General features: G+C 42.6%; 3 protein-coding genes across 3 annotated transcripts in view; 1 reads left to right on the top strand and 2 right to left on the bottom strand.

Annotated features, from left to right (window-relative positions):
• LOC115269024 (uncharacterized) overlaps positions 1 to 5513 on the bottom strand; it is an 83923-nt gene extending 78410 nt beyond the window's left edge. Inside the window, exon 1 of the mRNA XM_029877308.2 lies at positions 4810 to 5513. The gene's annotated coding sequence lies outside the window, so the exon portion shown is untranslated. The remainder of the gene's footprint in view (positions 1 to 4809) is intronic.
• Positions 1826 to 4083, top strand: LOC109423101 (uncharacterized protein K02A2.6). The gene is made up of 2 exons (XM_062856926.1): positions 1826 to 3436; positions 3546 to 4083. The coding sequence occupies exons 1-2, from the start codon at positions 2156 to 2158 to the stop codon at positions 3699 to 3701; spliced, it is 1437 nt and encodes a 478-aa protein (XP_062712910.1). The 5' UTR covers positions 1826 to 2155; the 3' UTR covers positions 3702 to 4083.
• A 12841-nt stretch (positions 5514 to 18354) lies between the features above and the next one.
• LOC134290424 (uncharacterized) lies at positions 18355 to 21555 on the bottom strand. The gene has a single exon (XM_062857565.1). It carries the CDS (start codon positions 21553 to 21555, stop codon positions 18355 to 18357), a length of 3201 nt encoding a protein of 1066 aa, XP_062713549.1.
• Between the last annotated feature and the right edge of the window lie 415 nt (positions 21556 to 21970).

The following is a 21970-nucleotide window of genomic DNA, read 5'->3' as shown; positions in this document are numbered from 1 at the left end:
ATGTCAAAATCGAGGTTTACGTATTCTTGTCAGTTGCGCGAGTCTAAAGCATTTGGATCAGGTGTCAGTTACCCCAACGAACGAACGCGATTCGCTAATCGAAGCGCAGTCGTGACCCAACCAGCGATTCCGGACTGTATCAGCATGAGACCTACTCGCTCTGCTGTTTTGTAGCCAGAGACCTACTCGCTCTGCTACTTTGCTTTCAGCAGGAGACCTACTCGCTCCGCTGTTATCGTTTTGCAAACAGAGACCTACTCGCTCTGCTGCTTATGTTTCAGCTGGAGACCTACTCGCTCCGCTGTTTTGTTTTGTAGCCAGAGACCTACTCGCTCTGCTACTTTAATACAGTGCCGATTCGTTCGTCGAGGTCTCGTTAGATGGGCTGTCTCGATGGTTGAATGATCACTGGTTGGGGCAAAACCCATCTAAAAAAATCTGTCAATGTCAAAATCGAGGTCGACGTATTCTCGTCAGTTGCGCGAGTCTAAAGCATTAGGTATCAGCATGGACCTACTCGCTCTGCTGTCTTGTAGCCAGAGACCTACTCGCTCTGCTACTTTATTTTCAGCAGGAGACCTACTCGCTCCGCTGTTTTCGCTTTGCACCCACAGACCTTGCTCTGCTGCTTTTGTCCTACTAACTTTGCTATTTTTTTTTTAGCCCGAGACTTCGCTAAAGTGTTTTTTTACTTTGAATCGTTCTTCAGGCACTGCACGTACACAAAAGAAAGTCAACTTAAGTTGTCAAAACGTAGTACAAACAAAGATGGGTAAATCCGGTAGAAAAAAACTTCCAAAGGAATGTTTCATAAAAAATCAGTCGAACTGCAAATCCAAACATTCTCCTCTCTATTCACGCCCTCAAATTAACAAACAAAACTTTTATTCAAATCTCAGCTCTGAATAATGAATCAATGAAATTCCCCATCATAACACTATTTAACTGGTGAAACCGCATCGCTGTTGTCGCCCTAGGGGCAATATTGATTTGATTTTGCGATTAATCAGACAACACCCCAGCAAAACGAGAGCAATCCGGAAGAATTCTGAGCAACTATGTGAAAGAAAATGTACTCTACAGCACAGTGTCTTGCCCCAAGTTGTCGCCCCATCTTACCTTATGACTTCTCCTGAGCAGGCACATACGTGTCCTGGATACCAGTTCTTAACTAGTCGGCCACTTTTTTCACTCCACTCATGATCAAATATTAATTTCACTCACATCACAATCACTACAATTACACCAATGGAACACACGTGAAACCCACCGACTACGCCATGTAGTATCCGCGAGATTCCCGGCCAGATTTACACAAAAACTTGCGCATCAAAACAAAACATTCGTCCGCTTCAAAATTCGTTAACAAACTGAACTCCTTATTCACGGCAGTCGTCGTCCCGATCGACGAATCCCGAGCCCGCCTACCATCATTTCCTATCTCACTCTCTCATCCTTCATTATCATCCACTCCATTCACGCGTTAGCTGTACGATCGACGAGCCGACGGCTGACTCGACTACTCGAGCCAGGTTTCGCTTCAATCAAAGCTCACCACAAAAGCTTTCATCAGGCTGTGCGATGTTTATTTCGCATGCAGTACACTGAACAAAAATCGCTCACAAAACTTATCGTAATAAATTAACGTAAAGTTTTTATTGCATATTGACGTTTTTTTTTTTTTTTTTTTTTTTTTTTTTTTTTTATTACTTGAATGAAAATGCATTCAAACATATTTATTCCAAGTATTCACCCAAACAAACTATTCATCATTTTGCTTAATATAAATTTTGTTAATATAAAATCTCTACTCACTACAGTAGTCTCTGATGCTTCCGGTTATGGACTTGGCGGAGTTATCGCGCATTCGTTCGATGGAGTAGAGAAACCCATTTGTTTCACTTCATTTTCACTCAATTCAGCTCAAAAGAAGTATCCCATTCTTCATTTAGAAGCTCTGGCACTCGTCTGTACAATTAAGAAATTCCATAAGTATCTCTATGGGCAGAAATTTACAGTATTTACCGATCATAAACCTTTAGTAGGAATTTTCGGTAAGGAGGGTAAAAATGCGATATTTGTGACAAGACTTCAACGTTATGTTTTGGAATTATCTATTTACGATTTTGAGATCCAGTACAGACCTTCTGCAAAAATGGGCAATGCTGATTTTTGTTCGCGATTCCCATTGGAGCAGTCGGTTCCTAAAGAGCTAGATTTGGATTGTATCAAACACATTAATTTTAGTAATGAATGTCCAATTGACTTCAACGATATTGCTAAACACACAAAAACTGATTCATTTTTACAGCAAATTATGACGTTTATCCGCAAAGGTTGGCCAAGCAAAATTGACAAACACTTTGCGAATATTTTTGCAAATCAGTGTGATTTGGAGATAAATGAAGATTGTTTGATTTACCAGGATAGGGTCATAATACCTCAGCAATTGCAAAGCGAAATGTTAAGGTTGTTGCATGCAAGTCATGCCGGAATCGTAAAAATGAAGCAATTGGCTAGGCGTTCAGTATACTGGTACGGGATAAATGCTGACATAGAAAATTTTGTTAGAGAATGTGATGCTTGTGCTAGCATGGCAGTGCATCCCAAACAGAAAATTGAATCCAAATGGACACCATCCAGCAGACCTTTTGGTAGAGTGCACATAGATTTTTTCTACTTCAAGCATCATGTTTTTTTACTAATTGTAGACAGTTATTCAAAATGGGTGGAAGTTGAGTGGATGAAAAATGGTACAGCTTGTACTCAAGTCATAAGAAAGTTGTTAGCATATTTTGCTAGATTTGGGTTTCCAGACATATTAGTATCGGACAACGGTCCTCCGTTCAATTCGCATGATTTTAAGACTTTTCTTGAAAGGCAAGGAATAAGGGTCCTGAACAGTCCACCGTACAACCCTGCAAGTAATGGTCAGGCAGAAAGACTTGTTCTTACAGTTAAAGATGTTCTAAAAAAATTGCTTCTTGACCCGGAATATTTGCATTTAGAATTGGTGGACCTGATTAGTTTATTCTTGATAAATTTTAGAAATAACACTATGACGATGGATGGGTTTTTCCCTTCCCAAAAAGTTTTAGCGTATACTCCAAAAATGTTAATCGATTTGATTAATCCAAAACGACACTCTAACAGCAACACTGTACCACAAACTAATAATGTTAACCGCAATGATGACATATTTGTTAGATCTAATGATGGCCTTAGTAAAGAGGTTCATAATGATCCTTTAGATAGTCTGATGGCGGGAGATGCATTATGGTACAAGAACAACAATCCCCACCATCAGGCTAAATGGATTAAGGCACATTTTCTAAAACGTATGTGTAAAAATGTTTTACAGATTACGATTGGAAGCGGGCTAACAACAACAGCACATCGGAGCCAAATTAAGATCGTCAATGATCGGGACGGAAAGGTACGCCGAAGGTTGGTGGTGCATGTTGATCGCAATGTCGATGAAGCCGATCCATTGCCACCAATGCCAGGTGCAGACGACGATGACGAGCCTTTCCGGGGATTTTCAGAGTGCGAGTTGGAAGGAGCCAGACCATCGGATAAGCCGAATCGGAAAAGGAAGAGTGGAACGAGTTTGGCGCTCAATGGCCAGCCATGGCGTTCGAAGAGGAAACGAAAGGATAATTTCAAAAAGGATTTCATTTATTCTAACTTTTAAGAAGTGATCGATGTAATTTTTCAACTATGCTTAGAAGTAATCTTCTGTTCAGAATTAAATAGTTAATAGTACAACTTGAAAGAAGGAAGGGCTAATATGTACCTTCATTTACCTAATTTGCTTTAACATTGTATTACCATAAAATATGTTTACCAATACCAACACACTCACTGTCTGAGTTTATAGCACTCAGGTTTCGAATAAACGATCCGACGTTTGTCGGCTCTTTTTGGATTCAGACTTCAAGCTTATCAGACGTACTTACTTTAGAGAAGAAGCTCCATCAGTTACCTGGTTCTTTCTACAGTCCACCCGTTATAACTATAGTTAGTCCGTTCGGCCCTTTGATTACTTAAACAGTGTTATTTAGTATAAAACAAGGATAAATTAGCTACTATCTATAATGCCAAAGACCCACTCAACTTCACACACCTGGCAAAGTCCTTGCAAGCACTTTTATATTATTAATCCGTTCATCAACTTAAAAATAGCCCAGAACTGAAGCAGCTTCCAATAGATGAACGGATGTTGAAAATAGCTTCACGAAAGATTAACCAATCGAGCCCAAATTTGTACCAATGATGCACATATAACAGGTAGACAAACAGTCGAAATTTGAGATTTTTTTATGCACTTTATGAAAAGTTACAGCATGTTGAAATTTTTTGTGAGAGAAAAAAAAAGTTTCCTATCCCAAACATTTTTGCCACCCCCTGCACATTCACTAATTGTTCTAGTACACAATAAATAATGGTTTTTGCCATTCGATGGATAAAGGTGAAAGAATTGTTTATTTTTTACTCTTGGTCACAGTATATATTAAAAATGTTTGAGCATTATTGTATTGAGCACTGGTGAACAATTATAAAAAAACATATGAATAAATTGGGATTTAAGACAGGTCTTGAAATTTAAGAAGAAAATCAAAAGCCTCACGAAAGAAAAAAAAAACACATATCGATGCATCCTAATCAAAATGCATCCTAAATTACATTTTATTCCTTTTTTGATGCAACAATACTCAGAAAAGCAATTGACGAACAACATTATCTACATACTTCAAAAACTTTTGTCTTCAATAATTCACCCACACAAACTATTCTAGAAATCCTTACCTGCGTGACTGTCACTTTTAGTTGATAGTAATTCACAGGACTTATCACTAACTCATCTAGCTTATTCTTTTACACTTCATTAAATACGTCTATTGACATTATAATAGACGTTACACAAACCGAGCCGGCTACAAGAGATAAGAATCATTCACACATGTTTGGATGTATTTCTTTTGGAATCTTCTCTAATGAAACAATTGTTGCTCATGAATCGTAAGCTTGATGACCTCTTCAAAAGACACTTCAACTCAATGGCCACTAGAAATACGCTTTCAGCGAAGTACTATGCGATAGATCATCTACTAAAACCGAACTTCACATTCACATGACAAAAGCACGATGTATCTTTAAACTCCTTACTTATTTCTGCATCACGTCAAACCGCCACAAATTGCGTGAATCGATATTTCAACACTGCAATTGACCAATCGATAGACCTCGCGCCTCGCGGATGCTTTTTCCTTGCTCTTCAATTTTCAGACAGACAGGTAGTAGGTAGTAAAAGACGTTCCGATCACGCGCGCACTGCGCAGCCTCCTCAGTTTCGCGCGCGTTTTCCGTGCCCGCAGAGAAACAACTGAACTAACTGTTGACTCTTTTCTAGCGAAGCAAACCTCACCCGCGATTCCGTTCCGTTCAGTGCGCCGGCGACGGTGGCTGCGGCAGCTGATGACCACTAACCAACCACGCCGAAGTGATAATGTGATATAGATTCTCGCGAGAGCTTAAGCTAAGTCGGAGGCGCGCGAAGCTCTTCTCGAGATGTGTTTGTAAATGCATTGCAGCTTGCAGCTGATTTTAGAACGAAGACGTAGACGGCTATACCAAGTTCCGTTACGCACTGCAGGTAGATACTGATGAGTGATGCGATTACCTGTGCCTTTGTAGTTGGCCTGAGTCACTTGAAGCGTTTTCAAGATAGAGATAAAGTAAGTAGAAATTTAGGCGCTAACTCGTGTGGCTTATTATACAACGAATGCTTACCTTTTTCCTGCTTGTGATTAGGATAAAAAAATTGGTCATAAACTCCTGAAGGCGTCATCATGGTGTCTTTGTGAAGCCACTATAAAACAAAAAAACTAAGTACCAACTCTAAACGTCACTATGAACTTCTTACCTCATCTAGTTAAACTGCGCCCAAAACTCCTCATCATGACCAATGTACAGTACCGGCGGCCGCCCCGGTACGATCCAGAGCGACTGAAGCAATAGAATGTCGCCACCGCATACGCGCAGAATCTCGAGGCAGCGTTGCCGGACGAGGGTGTGCTATATGTGGTACCTCTGGAGGACTGCAGGAGAACAGTTAAAGCAGCCATCAACAACGCAGCCGAGAGCACTATCGGATACGTAGAACGGAGTCGACGAAACGATTAGTTCGACAAGGAGTGCAGAGCGATTTTAGAGGAGAAGGACGGAGCGCGGGAGGTAATGCTGCAGCATGGAACCCGACAGAATGTGGAGCGATACAGACAGAAGCGGAAGCAGCAGACCCACCTCTTCCGGAAGAAAAAGCACCACCCGGAAGAAGCGGAGTACGAGGAAATGGAACTGCTGTGCCGTTTTCAAGAAACACGAAAGTTCTATCAGAAGCTCAACGCATCCCGGAAAAGCTTCGTGCCGCAAGCCGAAATCTGCAGGGATAAGGACGGAAGCCTCCTGACGGACAAACGTGAGGTGATCGAAAGGTGGAAGCAGCACTTCGACGAGCACCTGAATGGTGAAGAGAATGTAGGCACGGGAGATCAAGGCAGTGGAAGAAATGACTATGCTGGTGCAGCAGAGAACGGGAACGAATCAACTCCCACACTGAGGGAAGTTAAGGATGCCATGCCCCAGCTCAAAAACAACAAAGCGGCTGGTAAGGACGGTGATGGTAAATCAGTTCGTGGGAAGTTACCAAGCCGGTTTCACCGACGGCCGGTCGACAACGGACCAGATCTTCCCCGTACGGCAAATCCTTCAGAAATACTGTGAGTACCAGGTCCCACCGCACCACATGTTCATCGACTTCAATGCGGCATACGACAGTATTGACCGCACAGAGCTATTTAAAATCATGTACGAGAAAAGCTTTCCCGGGAAGCTTACCAAACTGGTAAGAGCAACGATGGACGGTGTGCAAAACATCATCGTAAGGATTTCGGGTAAACTATCCGATTCATTCGAATTTCGACGGGGACTGCGACAAGGTGATGGACTCTCCTGTCTTCTATTCAACATAGCCCTAGAAGGTGTTATGCGATGAGCCGGGCTCAACAGCCGGGGTACGATTTTCACGAAATCCGGCCAATTGGTCTGTTTTGCGGATGACATGGATATATTATTGCTAGTGTTGGCGCGCGAGAAACCAACTGGCAATACGGATCAATCCTGATTAGACAGGCGATCGTGGATACTACCTACCTCCTGAGACGTCATTCTGTCATCCTAACCCGTTTCGGTCCTAGTTGGGAATTTTATTTCAAAACAACACCGTGACTTCATTTTCCAACCGATTTTTACGAAATTTTGAACGAGAATCGCGCTATCTAGTTGTATGGAAAAATACTAAAATGGTATTTTGGTCCTTGGGGTCTGAGTTATTGAAGGGGTTATATGGGTTAAATCGGGTCAAAAATGGACCAAGTTCCTTTTAATCACTGATTACTTGTAAAAAACACATGCAATATAATTGCAAACATGTTCAATTATCTTTTTATTATTACTGACGCATAGTTTGAGTAAATTGGGATTGTCTAATTTTGGTTCCGGATGTTCCGGGTCGCGTTTGGGATGCGTTCGGAGGACACTTCTCACACGATCCCTACACATGACATTTTTTTCTCGCATAGTTCTAAAAACAGGCTTGTCATGATTCATTCTTCATAATTTTGTATACTAAGTATGTTGAAGGAATATTCAAAGGTTTTTTTGACATATTGGCCGCCATCCCGGATGTTCCGGGAACCTGGGACCACCCGGGGAAGTGGCCATTTTCCAAACAGTTATGAAATATGGCTTGCGACATATCAATCTTCGTAATTTTGCAAAACAAGTATGTTAGAGGAGAATTTAGACGTTTTTGGGCATATTGGCCACAATTCCGGATGTTGCGGGAACCTGAAACTACCCGGGGAAGTGGCCATTTTCCAAATTGTTATGAAACATGGCTTGCGACATATCAATCGTCATGATTTTGCAAAACAAGTATGTTAGAGGAGAATTTAGAGGTTTTTGGACATATTGGCCACAATTCCGTATGTTCCAAGAACCTGGAACCACCCGGGGAAGTGGCCATTTTCCAAACAGTTATGAAACATGGCTTGCAACATATCCCAGGGAAGTGGCCATTTCCCCAAACAGTATTGCAACATGGCTTGCGACATATCAGTCTTTATGATTTTGCAAAACAAGTATATTTGAATAGAATTCGAAGATTTTTGGACATATTGGTAACAATTTCGGATGTTCCGAGAACCTGGAACTACCCGGGGAAGTGGCCATTTCCATGACAATTATGAAACATGGCTTGCGACATATCAATCTTCATGATTTTGCCAAACAAATATGTAAGAATGGAGTTCAGAGGCTTTCGGACATATTGGCAACCATATCTGGATGTTCCGGGAAAATGGCCACTTGCTTGGATGGCTGCAAGTTCCCAGATCCTTCGGAGTATTATCCAATATGTCCACAACCATCTGGATTCTCCTCTAACCTACCTAATTTGCAAAATCATGAAGATTGATATGTCGCAAGCCGTGTTGCATAATTTATTGGGGCATGGTAACTTCTCCGGTTACCAGAATATTCAAGATGGTTGCCAATATGTCCAGAACCCTCTGAATTCTACTCTAACATACTTGATTTGCAAAATCCCGAAGATTGATTTGTCGCAAGCCATGTTTTATAACAATTTGGAAAATGGCCACGTCCCCGGGTGGTTCCAGGTTCCCGGAACATCCGGGATGGCGGCCAATATGTTCAACAATATCTGTGTTCTACTCTAACATACTTGTTTTGCAAAATCATGAAGATTGATGTATCGCAAGCCATGTTTCATAAGTGTTTGGAAAATGGTGACTTCCCCGGGTGGTCCCAGGTTCCCGGAACATCCGGGATGGTGGCCAATATGTCCAAAAACCTCTAAATTCTACTCTAGCATACTTGTTTTGCAAAATTATTAAGATTGATATGTCGCAAGCCATGTTTCATAACAATTTGGAAAATGGCCACTTCCCCGGGTGGTTCCAGGTTCCCGGTATTGGTAATTGAGCAGACAATTGACTAAAACACGTCTTTATGGTTTGAAGTGTAATTCAGGAATGATTTATTACTCTAAGTTTTCTACTAATGTCAAATAACAGTGCGACGGCTTTGCCTACTGTGATCAATGGGTTGCTTCGTTCATCAACACTCCTCCTCAACGCATGATCTCGACGCCAGACATAGTTCTCAGTTTCTCCAATCGAACTGCTCCAAGAGGCTTCGTTAGAAGATCTGCGACCATGTCTTCAGTGCAGCAGTAGACAAAACTTACTTCTTGTTTCATTTTGATGTCTCTTGCACAATGAAATCGGGTATCAATATGCTTGGTCCTGTTGCTGAATTTTTCGTTTTCTAGCATTTTCAGGGCACTTTGATTATCTTCGTACATAACTGGAACAAATGGATGTTCATCCAGATCGCGGAGTAGCCGCTTCAACCATATCATTTCTTGAACGGATTCTGATAGCGCCACGAACTCTGCTTCAGCCGTTGATAGCGATACGCACGTATGCTTGCGGCATGCCCAGCTAATTGTTCCACCGTTGTATTTCATCAGGTAACCACTATTGGATTTTCTGTCATCTCGGCATTCGGCCCAATCAGCGTCGCAAAATCCTAGTAATCCTTCGTCCTTCTTCGTATTGCTCAATCGTAGCCACAGATTTTTGGTCGTCATCAGATACCGCGCCACCCGTTTGAGCTCCACCCAGTCATCTTTTGTAGGACAGCTTGTTTTCCTGCTCAAGATGGACACAGCAGCAGAAATATCGGGCCTGGTATTTACGGATACGTACAGTAATTGACCAATGAGTTTTTGGTACTCCTTGTTATCCGAAAGACGATCACTTGATTCATGCTTGTGGTATCCTGGGTCTAACGGTATTTTTGACGGTTTTGCTTCCATTAATCCAGCCGAATTAGCAATCTGCTCTATGTAACGTTCTTGGCTCAGAAAGAAATCTCCTTCTTTGTTTCGCTTCACTTCCATTCCTAAATACCAGTTGACTTCTCCCAGTGATGTGAGCGTGAATCTGGTCTCCAAAGCCTTCTCCGTCTCAATTATTAGATTGTTGTCCTCGCTTGCAATCAAAATGTCGTCCACGTAAACTAATACATAGCAATGATGTCCTCCTTTGAGCTTCACATACAAGCATGGATCCGATTCACTTCGCTTGAAACCTTGACGCTCCAGTTCCGCATCAAGCCGTTGGTTCCACGCCTTAGCAGCCTGCTTCAACCCGTATAAGCTCTTGAACAATCGGTAGACTTTGCGTTCACTTCCTTTGATCACAAATCCAGGTGGTTGTTGCATATAGATCTCCTCCTCAAGGATGCCGTTTAGGAAGGCAGTCTTGATATCGTATTGGCGTACAGACATTCCTCTCTTTGCAGCCACCGCCAATAATGTACGAAAGGTTGCTTGACGTACAACAGGTGCAAAAATTTCATCATAATCGACGCCATACTGTTGACTAAATCCTTTTGCTACAAGTCTCGCCTTAAATCTTGAAATTTCTCCGTTGGAATCTCTTTTTATTTTGTAGACCCATTTGGCACCGATCGCTTTTCTCCCAGCAGGTAGTTCAACCAACTTCCACGTATTGTTATCTTCGATCGAATTCATTTCTTCCATCATGGCCATCTTCTATTCCTCCTTATGGTTGCTCGAAATAGCTTCTGCAAATGTTGTTGGCTCCTCCTGACATTCTGTTGCTGCCCATATGCGCTCGAACCATTTCGGGGGAACTCCTTTCGTTTGCCTCGAAGATCGTCTGGGAGTGATTTCATCATGATTCGATTCATCTTCATAATGCACTTCCGGGCTCGCATCTCCATCTGCAACTGGCTCGACTGGTTCAGCCTCTGCTTCCGGTTCCGGTTCTGGCTCGGGTTCCGCTTCAGGCTCATCGTTCGGTACTTGAGGTACAGGAATTTCCTTCTCCAGACTTACTACAACATCATTAAAATTCTGTTCTGCAATTTCAGACTCTTGATATAGGTCAGGCCTGCCCAACCTTTTTCAGCCGCGGGCCACTGGTGAAACTGCATACCAGTCGACGGGCCAGAAATAAAAATTCGTTAATAATACATTATTTTTTTTATCTTTTCTGAGCAAATTATTTTATTATTAAGAATCTTTTACTTCAATTCTGTAGGACACTCAAACCAAATGCTTGCATATTTTTAAATCTTTAAAAAATTTTACAAAATATACTCTAAAACGGGGGGAGCGACACTAGTTCTGCCAAGCCGAAAAACCCCAAAAAAACCAAAAAGTCGAAAAAACCCGGTAAAACCCGTTAAAATTTTGCGGGTTTTTGCGACTTTTTTTTAGCTTTTTTCAGCTTTTTTTTTGAGGTTTTTTGGCTAGGCGAAACTAGTGTCGCTCTTCCTGCTCTAAAAAGTCATTTTATTTTTTTTTAAATTATTTAAATACATTTCCATTGAAAATGGAAAATATTCAGAATAATAATATCTCGGGCTAAATTCTATCATTTTTGTCCAATCGTGCCACGGGACGCACAAAATGTCCTCGCGGGCCGGATCCGGCCCGCGGGCCGTACGTTGGGCAGCCCTGATATAGGTATTCATCAAATTTTGCGTCTCTGCTGATAGTGATAGTACAATTCATCCGGTTCAGAAAGCGGTATGCTTTGCAACCATCCGCGTATCCAACGAACGTCAGCTTTTCTGCCTTCTTGTCAAGCTTCCTACGTCTCTGTTTCGGAATGTGCACGAAAGCTGTTGATCCAAATATCCGCATATGTGTGTACGATGGCTTCTTTCCGTAGTAGACTTCAAAAGGAGTTTTGCTTGACGATGATGTTGGTAAGCGATTTTGAATGTAGTTTGCTGTTGCTATGGCTTCTCCCCAAAACTTTTTCTCCAGCTTCGACTCGGCCAGCATACATCTCATCATTTCCACCAAATATCGATTCTTCCTCTCCGCTACACCATTCTGTTGAGGGCTGTAGGGAGCGGTGTGCTGCATCCGGATTCCATTATCTGCACAAAATTGCTTCAGCTTTCCATTGTTGAATTCGCCTCCACCGTCTGCTCGCATGATTCTTGGTTTCCTTCCAAACTGATTCTCAATCAAATGAACGTATTGTTGAATCCTAACGAAAGCTTCCGATTTGCATCTCATCAAATATACTTCAGTATAGCGGGAATAGTCGTCAACGATCACCAAACAAAATCGGTTTCCGCTCGGCGTGCACTCTTCGAATGGTCCACACAAATCCATGTGAATCAGGTCACCCACGGCTACGGTTCGACTTTCCGACTCTTTCGGGAATGAAGCACGACTCTGCTTTCCTTCGCAGCACGTATCACAAATGGTTCGAACGCCACAGCTCTGCATCGTCATTCCAGTTCCCATTTCCTCCCGGACAATCCGCATAATCGCATCCGCATTCCGGTGTCCCAATCGGCGATGCCACAGGTGAATACATTGTTGGGAATGGTCAGCTACAGTCACCAAAACTCTCTCAGGTCCTGTCTTCAGATGATGCAATCCTCCTTTGCGCTCTCCAATCAGGTATACGACATCGTCCTTCATAATCTTGCACATTGTCTTGCTGAACACGACTTCGAATCCTTCATTGGTTATCTTGCTAACGCTCAACAAACTTCCGGCAAGTGCTGGAACGTGGTAGACATCGGACAGCTTCACCTTGACTCCTTTACCTTCTTCATTTACGCCTCGAAATACACCGGCACCAATACCGGTTCCGACCACCTTGTTTCCGTCCGCCAAACTGATACTTGTTTTTCGCGACACATCCAAACTATCCAGCATGCGTACATCGTTCGTCATGTGGGAGGTTGCTCCAGAGTCCAATAGCCACAAAGCGCCACCAGTTTGCTCACCAGCCGCCAAACACATCTCGACTTCATCGTTCGTTGCTAGCTTCACTTTTTGCTCTCTGGGTTTCTGCTGCTTTCTCTTGTCACTCACGAGCTTCTTGCAATCCCGACGAAAATGACCAGTTTCTCCACAGTAATGACAGGTTAGCTTCTGTTTCAAGAATGGTTTTGGTGATTCATCTCCGCCAGTCCGTAAAACCTTCTCAATCGATTGATTTTCTTCACGCCGCTTCCATTCATCAAGGAGTTTGCCTTTTACGTATTCCAGGGTTAAATCCGCTTCTGGTCGACTCTCCAACGCCGTAATGAGACTTCCGTACGATTCAGGTAAGCTTGATAGGATCATGGCCACAACCCAGTGTTCTTTCAGCTCTTCTCCCATAGCGATCAGTCGGTTGGATAGGCACGTTACTTCATTTAAATGTTCGGACATGCTTCCTCCTTCCAACAGCCTCTGGGAACACAGCTTCCGGAGAACATGGACCTTGCTCGCCAGTGATGACCGTTCGTGGTAAGTCCGTAACGCGTCCCACATCTCCTTGCTTGATGCAGCTCGAATAACATGGGAAAGTTGTCCATCTTCGACTGAGAGTCCGATCAGTGCGCGCGCCTTCGCATCTTTCGTGATCCAATCGGCCGGCGGATTTTCAGGCTTCTGTTCAGTGACGACATTCAACAAGTCTTCTTGAATCAGCACAAGCTCCATTCGAAATTTCCACACAGCGTAATTGGCATCACCTAGCTTCTTGAAGGACGTCTTGAGATCACCCATCGCGCTGAAACTTCTCCTTGAACTTCTCGGAATTGCTGGTAACGGTTCTACAGTTCGGATAGCGTTCTCCTCTTCAACGAGTTCTCCTAGGCCCATAACCTATTGGTAATTGAGCAGACAATTGACTAAAACACGTCTTTATGGTTTGAAGTGTAATTCAGGAATGATTTATTACTCTAAGTTTTCTACTAATGTCAAATAACAGTGCGACGGCTTTGCCTACTGTGATCAATGGGTTGCTTCGTTCATCAACACCCGGAACATCCGAAATTGTGGCCAATATGTCCAAAAACCTCTGAATTCTACTCTAACATATTTGTTTGGCAAAAACATGAAGATTGATATGTCGCATGCCATGTTGCATTACTGTTTGGGGAAATGGTGACTTCCCCGGGTGGTCCCAGGTTCCCGGAACATCCGGGATGGTGGACAATATGTCCCAAAAACCTCTAAATTCTACTCTATCATACTTGTTTTGCAAAATCATGAAGATTGATATATCGCAAGCCATGTTTCATAAGTGTTTGGAAAATGGCCACTTCCCCGGGAGGTTGCAGGTTCCCGGAACATCCGGGATGGCGGCCAATATGTTCAACAATCTCTGAGTTCTACCCTTACTTACTAGTTATGTAAAATCATGAAGAATGATATGTCGCAAGCCATGTTTCATAACAATTTGGAAAATGGCCACTCCCCCGGCTGGTTCCAGGTTCCCGGAACATCCGGGATGGCGGCCAATATGTCCGAAAACCTCTGAATTCTACTCTAACATACTTGTTTGGCAAAAACATGAAGATTGATATGTCGCAAGCCCTGTTTCATGACTGTTTGGAAAATGGCCGCTTCCCCGGGTGGTCCCAGGTTCCCGGAACATCCGGGATGGTGGCCAATATGTCAAAAAAAAAACTTTGAATATTTCTTAAACATACTTAGTATACAAAATTATGAAGAATGAATCATGACAAGCCTGTTTTTAGAATTATGCGAGAAAAAAATGTCATGTGTAGGGAACGTGTGAGAAGTGTCCTCCGAACGCCCACCCAAAACGCGACCCGGAACATCCGGAACCAAAATTAGACAATCTCAATTTACTCAAACTATGCGTCGGTAATAATAAAAAGATAATTAAAGATGTTTGCAATCATATTGCATGTGTTTTTTACAAGTAATCAGTGGTTAAAAGGAAGTTGGTCCATTTTTGACCCGATTTGACCCATATAACCCCAACACTAGACCTCTTCATAAAAAATGAAATTTCTCGAATTCTGCCAGTCACCCCCACATCTTAATTCTAATGCTGAAACAAACTTCTGGTCAAATTTTCAGCTAAATTGGTGAAGATTTCGAGGTGCCTCAAGTCAAAAATGTGTTTTTTGGTCATTTTTATCATCATGCTGAAAATATCAACCTGCACTTAAAATGCAAAATAAACGAATCAATTCATTATTTCAATTTACCTGGCCGTGTAATCTTTTTGAATCGATGGCTGGTGTAGGGAAAACGCATGCATGTACGCCTAGATGTACGCATCACTCCGACAGAACTTTTATGTTTGCGTAGTTGAAAATCCAACACGCTAACTTATTTATTTCTCAATCCGTAATTCGGCCATTACTGGGTAGCTGGGTAGCGGATCACATCCGCTCATTAGAATCAAAAAATTTTCCGTCGTTAGGTTAGCGTATTGAATTGTAGGAAAACCAACTTTCACATGTCGAAAAAAATGCATTCAAATTTCATAAAAAATACGATAAAAATGACGATACTCAAACTCTGAACCTTTGGTTTGCCAGTCCATAGCCTTACCATCTGAGCCAATCCTCACATTCTACTGTGACACATTATACGTCACTTTTGTTAAAGAAATGTTTGCTTGTGCCTACCTGTAACTTGAATCAATGATCAATCATCGCAATCATCAAGAAAAAGCAAAGCTACTATGTTTGATTATTCTGTCTGCCAACAGTTGCGTCAACCCCAGATATAAAAAAACTCAGGAAAGCTTCTACTTTTCGATTTTTGTGATTTTTTTTCGTAGATCGGATAAGAAAATGATGTATGGCAATATTGTTCAGAAAAATGTGGGCAATTATTTAATGATTTGGTACTTGTTAGAAAAGTTGTGTGTTTGAATTTCGTAGAACAAAAACTGTTGAAAAATGTAACTTTTTAGGGTACTTGCATGACTCAAAATCGAAAAAATATGATCAAAACATTCTCCGATCAGCACATAATGTTCACAAAAGTTGTAAGGAATAGAAAAAACTTTCATTTACTGGCGGCCGCGATATTTTATATGGCTTCTAGCCTTCATGGGCATTTTTTAAAGGTAAAAAATGACCAAAAACACATTTTTGACTTGAGGCACCTCGAAATCTTCACCAATTTAGCTGAAAATTTGACCAGAAGTTTGTTTCAGCATTAGAATTAAGATGTGGGGGTGACTGGCAGAATTCGAGAAATTTCATTTTTTATGAAGAGGTCTACCCAACACAAACATAATAACATATAACATAACATAACATAACTCAAACCCCAAGGACCAAAATACCATTTTAGTATTTTTCCATACAACTAGAGATGTAGCGCGATCTTCGTTCAAAATTTCGTAAAAATCGGTTGGAAAATGAAGGCACAGTGATTTTTTGACATTAAATTCCCAACTAGGACCGAAACGGGTTAATGTTTCCCTTGATGTTTCCTTTGTTGCATTCAGTTCATTCCTGCGTGGAAGGGGCTAAAAGTTTCTGCCCCCTGATGGGGTGGAGACGCGCGACAGGATTTCTTGTATTAGTTATGTTTTCGTATTGGAAAGTGGTCGATTGTGCGCGAAAGTTAGTGTTTATTAATCCATTGTCAAATCATATCACCAACCATAGGTGACTCCCAGACTGACAATGTACCCTTCCCCACTAACAAAAAATCCTTCCTGAGACAAACGTGGAGATGCAGCGATTCGCGGTCTTTATAACAACGTTTGTTTCACTAACATTCCCTCCCATCCTCGATGACCGTAAGGACGTGACCGGCGCCGTTATTGACCTTACTAAAGTTGAGAGCTCTGGAATTGTGTACATTGAGAATAGTAAGCTAGTCCCTAGCCCTAATCATTAGTTCTTTGTGCAATTTCGATTGTTCTGGTCAATCACGGAGTAGCAACTACGAATTGTGCGGTCATCTATGCTCATGCTCATTTTGTTGAAATTTTACGTCTGTGCGCCTGTATTTTAGATTTCCAACCAAGCAATTCAACAGACGTTGGATCAATTGCCAGAGAATCAAACCTGATCATCTGCTTATGGACGTGCGACCAACTACGCCATGAGCCCCGACAAGGGGGCACATCTCGCGTTTAGTATCATACAGACGTATCTACAATGATAGATTTCTCTTCGTCGATTTTCTCTTCGGATTATTCCGGCAAACACGACCAATATTCGGATGAAATTGAAGGACAACTAGGACTAGCATCTAAAACAACAAAAACAAATGAGTGTAATCAGTTTCGTACCTTTTAATTCCGCCCTATGTTGCTTATCCTTTGACAGATACGCGTATTTCGACTACCACTTGTAATCTTCCTCAGTGTCAGTTATCCACTGAGGAAGAATTAAATTAAACGGTACGAAACTGATTACACTCATTCGAAGAGGGTATTCTGCTTAGAGGGTTTGAAAAGTCGGTACAAGATCAACTGTTCGGATTGGTGAGAATCTATGTAGCAGTGGAGTTACTCAACAGCAGCTCAAAGCTGAAATGTATTAGATTTTAGTATCGAATGCAACAAGAAAAAAAACAAATTCAATTTTCTTACATGGTCTTCTACCGTCCATACAAGCTTCTCATTTGCCTTCAATGGCGAGCCCCACTTAAGGCGAAACTGGAAGCATTTCCTCACTTTTTGGTTTTTGATTTTTTATTAAATAACGAAGCAATATTTTCAAAATCGGTTTCGTGCACATGTAGAGTATGAATCAAGGTATGTTCTGATTTTTTTTTGTAGTGGAAAATGTTTTTCGTTTTTACAGAAACCATTTTTGAACAAAATTTCACAAAAAAATGGTTTCTGCAACAATGGAAAACATTTTCCATCTCAAAAAAATTCAGAAGATACCTTGATCCATACTCTACATGTGTACGAAAACCGATTTTGAAAATATTGCTTTGTTACTTAATAAAAAATCAAAAACCGAAAAAATGAGAAAATGCTTCCAGTTTCGCCTTAAGCCCCGACCGCTATAATTATAGGTATTAATCGTATTAATCTAATTATCATTGATAGTTTTTCTAATTCAACCGTGATTTACCTTCAGAGGAATCGGACAACGGTTATCCGTTCGACCGGTTCTGGGCAGCAAATATGTATTGGAATTACTTGGAAATATCCTAACCTTTTATAGCCCTAGGAAATGAAATTCATTATAATTGTTGATAATCGCACCCTAGCATCATACCCTACTGTCTATCGGTAATTTCACGCACTCGGCACCCGAACTATCATAAACGAACTAATAATCAAATATTAAATCACTACAAATTCATCATCCGATAGTGGACAAAATAATTTTCCATGTGACATCGAGCACGTTCGTAATTTCTTTCCCCGTCGATCTGTCTCGATGACAATCCTGCCACAGACGATTGACGGCTCGTCACTCACGCCGATTATCATCCAAGATTTGAGCTCCATGGCCAGTGTTGCCATAACATTCCCCTCCCCGTGAATCCGGTGGAATCTCCTGATGGCTTGCTCTGGATTCACCATCTTCCGAAATCTCCATTACCGCCAGTTTAACTACCGGCCGTTTGAATGTTCCTGAGGCTGTCTTCACGATGACCTGGCGTACCCTTCCGTCCTTGTTGGTTATCAATTCTACCACCTTGCCACGCACCCAAGTTCTTCTCTTGCCTTCCGTCACGTAGACTAAGTCGCCAACTTTCACCGGCGTTGTGTCGCAAAACCATTTAGACCTTTTGTTGACTGTTGGAAAATATTCCTTTAACCATCGGTCCCAAACGGCATCAGACAAATACTGCGATCGCTTATAGCTGTTACGAAGAGCCTCGGCCAAATCCACTGGAGTCCTTAACGGATTGTGAGCACCTGATGAGCTTCCGAAAATAAAATGATTCGGTGTTAGTGCTTCAGTACTCCCTGACTCCTGGGGCATATATGTAAGAGGCCGTGAATTTATGAAGCTTTCCGCTTCCGCCAAAACGGTTAACAGAATTTCATCGTTAAGCTTCCTTCCATCGTCCAAGGCTCGCATAGCTTCTTTTACGCTTCTCACCATGCGCTCCCAGGCGCCACCCATGTGGGGTGCCCCAGGAGGGTTAAAGGTCCACTTGGTGCTAGCGTCCGTAAACGTATCCGCACAGTCGACGTTAATTCTCCTTATCTGGTCTGCTAATATCCGACTAGCACCAACAAAGTTGGTTCCGTTGTCGGAAAATATTTCCACAGGCGAACCCCTTCTGCGAACGAATCTCCTAATCGCCATTATGCAGGATGGTGTGGATAAATCGTGGACGACTTCGAGGTGGACTGCGCGGACAACGAGACAAGTGAACACTGCCACATATCTTTTCTCTCTACGCCTTCCTACTGCAACTTCCAGCGGACCTAGGTAGTCCAAACCTACATAGCTGAAAGGTCGGATATACGGCGTCAGGCGCTGCTCCGGTAGGGGAGCCATCCTCGGCGGTTGTGGCTTGCATTTGTTGATTTTACACCACTGACATCCCTTAACCGCTTTGTCGATTGTTGTACGTAGATGTGAAATCTCGAACCGCTGGCGCACCTGGTTAACTACTGTTTCTCTATTTGCATGTCCGTAGCGACGATGGTAGTGGTTCAGAAGTAATACAGTAAGAGGATGGCTTTTCGGCATTATAACTGGGAAACGGGCGTCGAATGCGGCGTACATGGCATGAGCGGTACGCCCTTCTACTCTCAGAACCCCGAATTCGTCCACGAACGGCGATAATTTGAAGAGTGCGCTTGACTTTTCCAAGTTCAGCCATTTGTCACTAGGTTTGTCTCGGTTATTCAGTAGTATTTCCATCTCATCCGGGTAGCTATCCGTTTGTGCGATCCGAAATAATAGGTTTTCTGCATCCACATATTCCTTTTGCCGTAATGGTACCCTGAGTGCGGGTGTTGTCCGAATCACAGATTTCAGTACGTTTTCAGTGACGTTCACAGCTTCTAACGGAAGTCCTCGTAGGCGTCGTTGGCAGTTGGAGATGAACCGCTTGACGAGTGCTACGGTCCGAAGTATTGTCTCCCATCTGGAAAAGCGGCTCACATCGATTATACAGCTTGATGCGATGGTGTGGTGCAGAACAAAACATGGTCTCAACTCTTCATCTGCTCTCGATGGTCCGATGTCCTTAGTCAGCCAACTATCTTCCGAATCGTAGAGGAAGTTCGGTCCATTGAACCACCTGCTATCCGAGGTAGGCTCCGTATCTTTGCACCACTTCGTTAAACAGTCCGCGACGTTGTTTCGTGATGCGACCCAGTGCCATTGATCGGGTTGAGTAAGGGAAAGAATCTCCCCCACACGATGTGCGACGTATGGCTTGAACTTTCGATGATCAGCACAAATCCAGCTGAGCACAGTGCTGGAATCCGTCCACAGATAGCGGTCTGTAATCTTCAACGTGTGGTTGGAACAAATGCTGTCCAAAAGCCTCGATCCAAGAACCGCTGCTTGCAGTTCCATTCGAGGGATTGATAGGGCCTTGAGCGGAGCTACTTTGCTCTTGCCCATGACTAGAATGCACCGCACTTTTCCCTCTGAAACGGATCGCAAATATGCTGCACATCCGTATGCTTGCTCACTAGCGTCTGTGAACACGTGCAGCTGCAGCTGCGAAAGGTCCTCGGGTCGTACTTGCTCAAAATAGCATCGAGACACTTTGATGCTATTCAATTTTGGAAGAATTTTGGTCCATTCCGTCCATTTGGCGAACTCACTTTCTCCTACCTCCGTATCCCAATCAATACCAGCGCGCCATAGATCTTGCAATATAACCTTTCCATGGATAAGGTATGGTGACAAGAGACCGAGCGGATCAAAGAAGCTCATAATGCACCGTAACGCTGTTCTTTTAGTCGGACGTCGATTCCCTAAGACGTAATCCATCAAATGTTCGTGCAGATCAACTGAAAACAGGAAGACATCCTCAGTAGGCTCCCAGGTCATGCCTAGCACTCTCTCAGCTGTCTGCTTATCCGCCGTGATTGGGAGCGATTTCATCTCCACCGTTTCTCCGAGAATTTCGAGGACCTTGGGACTGTTGCTCACCCAATTCCTCATCTCAAACCCGGCTCGTGCATGAACTTCCCTCACTTGTAAGGCTCGCATCCCAGCCTCCTCCGGCGTATTGAGGCTGTCATAAAAGTCATCCATGTATGTTTTCTCTTTTATGGCATCACAAGCGGCCGGGAACTCTTCTTTGCAGCTATCGGCGTTCAATCTCATGACGTACAATGCAGAGCATGGGGAGCATGTTGCTCCGAAGGTCGCGACGTCCATCATATACACGTCAGGTGGTTTACTAGTGTCGAATCTGAAGAGGAACAGCTGGAAACGCTTGTCGGATTGCCTCATCTTCAGCTGATGAAACATTTCCCTCACGTCCCCTCCGAATCCAATGCTGCGTTCTCGAAACTTGCAGATAACGGAGGGTAATGTAACGAGTTGGTCCGGCCCTTTCAACAGTTGTGAATTGAGTGAAACGCCGTTCACGCGAGCCGCAGCATCCCAAACTAGACGTTTCTTGTCGGGCTTCCTCGGGTGGGTCACCACATTCAGCGGCAAAAACCATACCTGTTGTTCATTCATTGCAGCGAGCTCTTCTTCAGTGGCCTTATGTGCGTATCCCTTACGGAGGTACTCGTTGATTTCACGAAAAGAAAAGTAATGATATAATTTATTAGATTTAAGTAACAAATTTCATTACATTGTACCATATAAACTTCATTACGTCACTTTATTAACTTTAAAACAAAACCTAATGTAATGTATAACTCGTCCTGGTGATAAGTATAAGTTTTGCCTAATGGCGAAAATATATTAGGCAAAACTTATACTTCTAATAATGTTTAGTATTGAAAAATCTCCAGCATGGCTGTCGGCACAGAATTTAGAAAGGAACACATGTTTCGGTTTATCTCGGTGATCGGCTGCATAATGGTGGTGGTTTTTGGATCAGAATGTTTCTGGTAAGTGATAAACTAATCCATACGTTATATAATCA

The sequence above is a fragment of the Aedes albopictus genome, chromosome 3 (assembly GCF_035046485.1).
Source record: "Aedes albopictus strain Foshan chromosome 3, AalbF5, whole genome shotgun sequence".
NCBI classification, from domain to species: Eukaryota; Metazoa; Arthropoda; class Insecta; order Diptera; family Culicidae; genus Aedes; species Aedes albopictus.
This window is presented reverse-complemented; position numbering and strand designations above follow the sequence as displayed.

Coding starts and splice junctions, on each gene's coding strand:
- LOC134290424 (XM_062857565.1), bottom strand. CDS start 21,555: ATGAATGAACAACAGGTATGGTTTTTGCCGCTGAATGTGGTGACCCAC.
- LOC109423101 (XM_062856926.1), top strand. CDS start 2,156: ATGGGCAATGCTGATTTTTGTTCGCGATTCCCATTGGAGCAGTCGGTT. Junction 3,437..3,545: donor TCAATGATCGGGACGGAAAG/GTACGCCGAAGG, acceptor GGGGATTTTCAG/AGTGCGAGTTGGAAGGAGCC.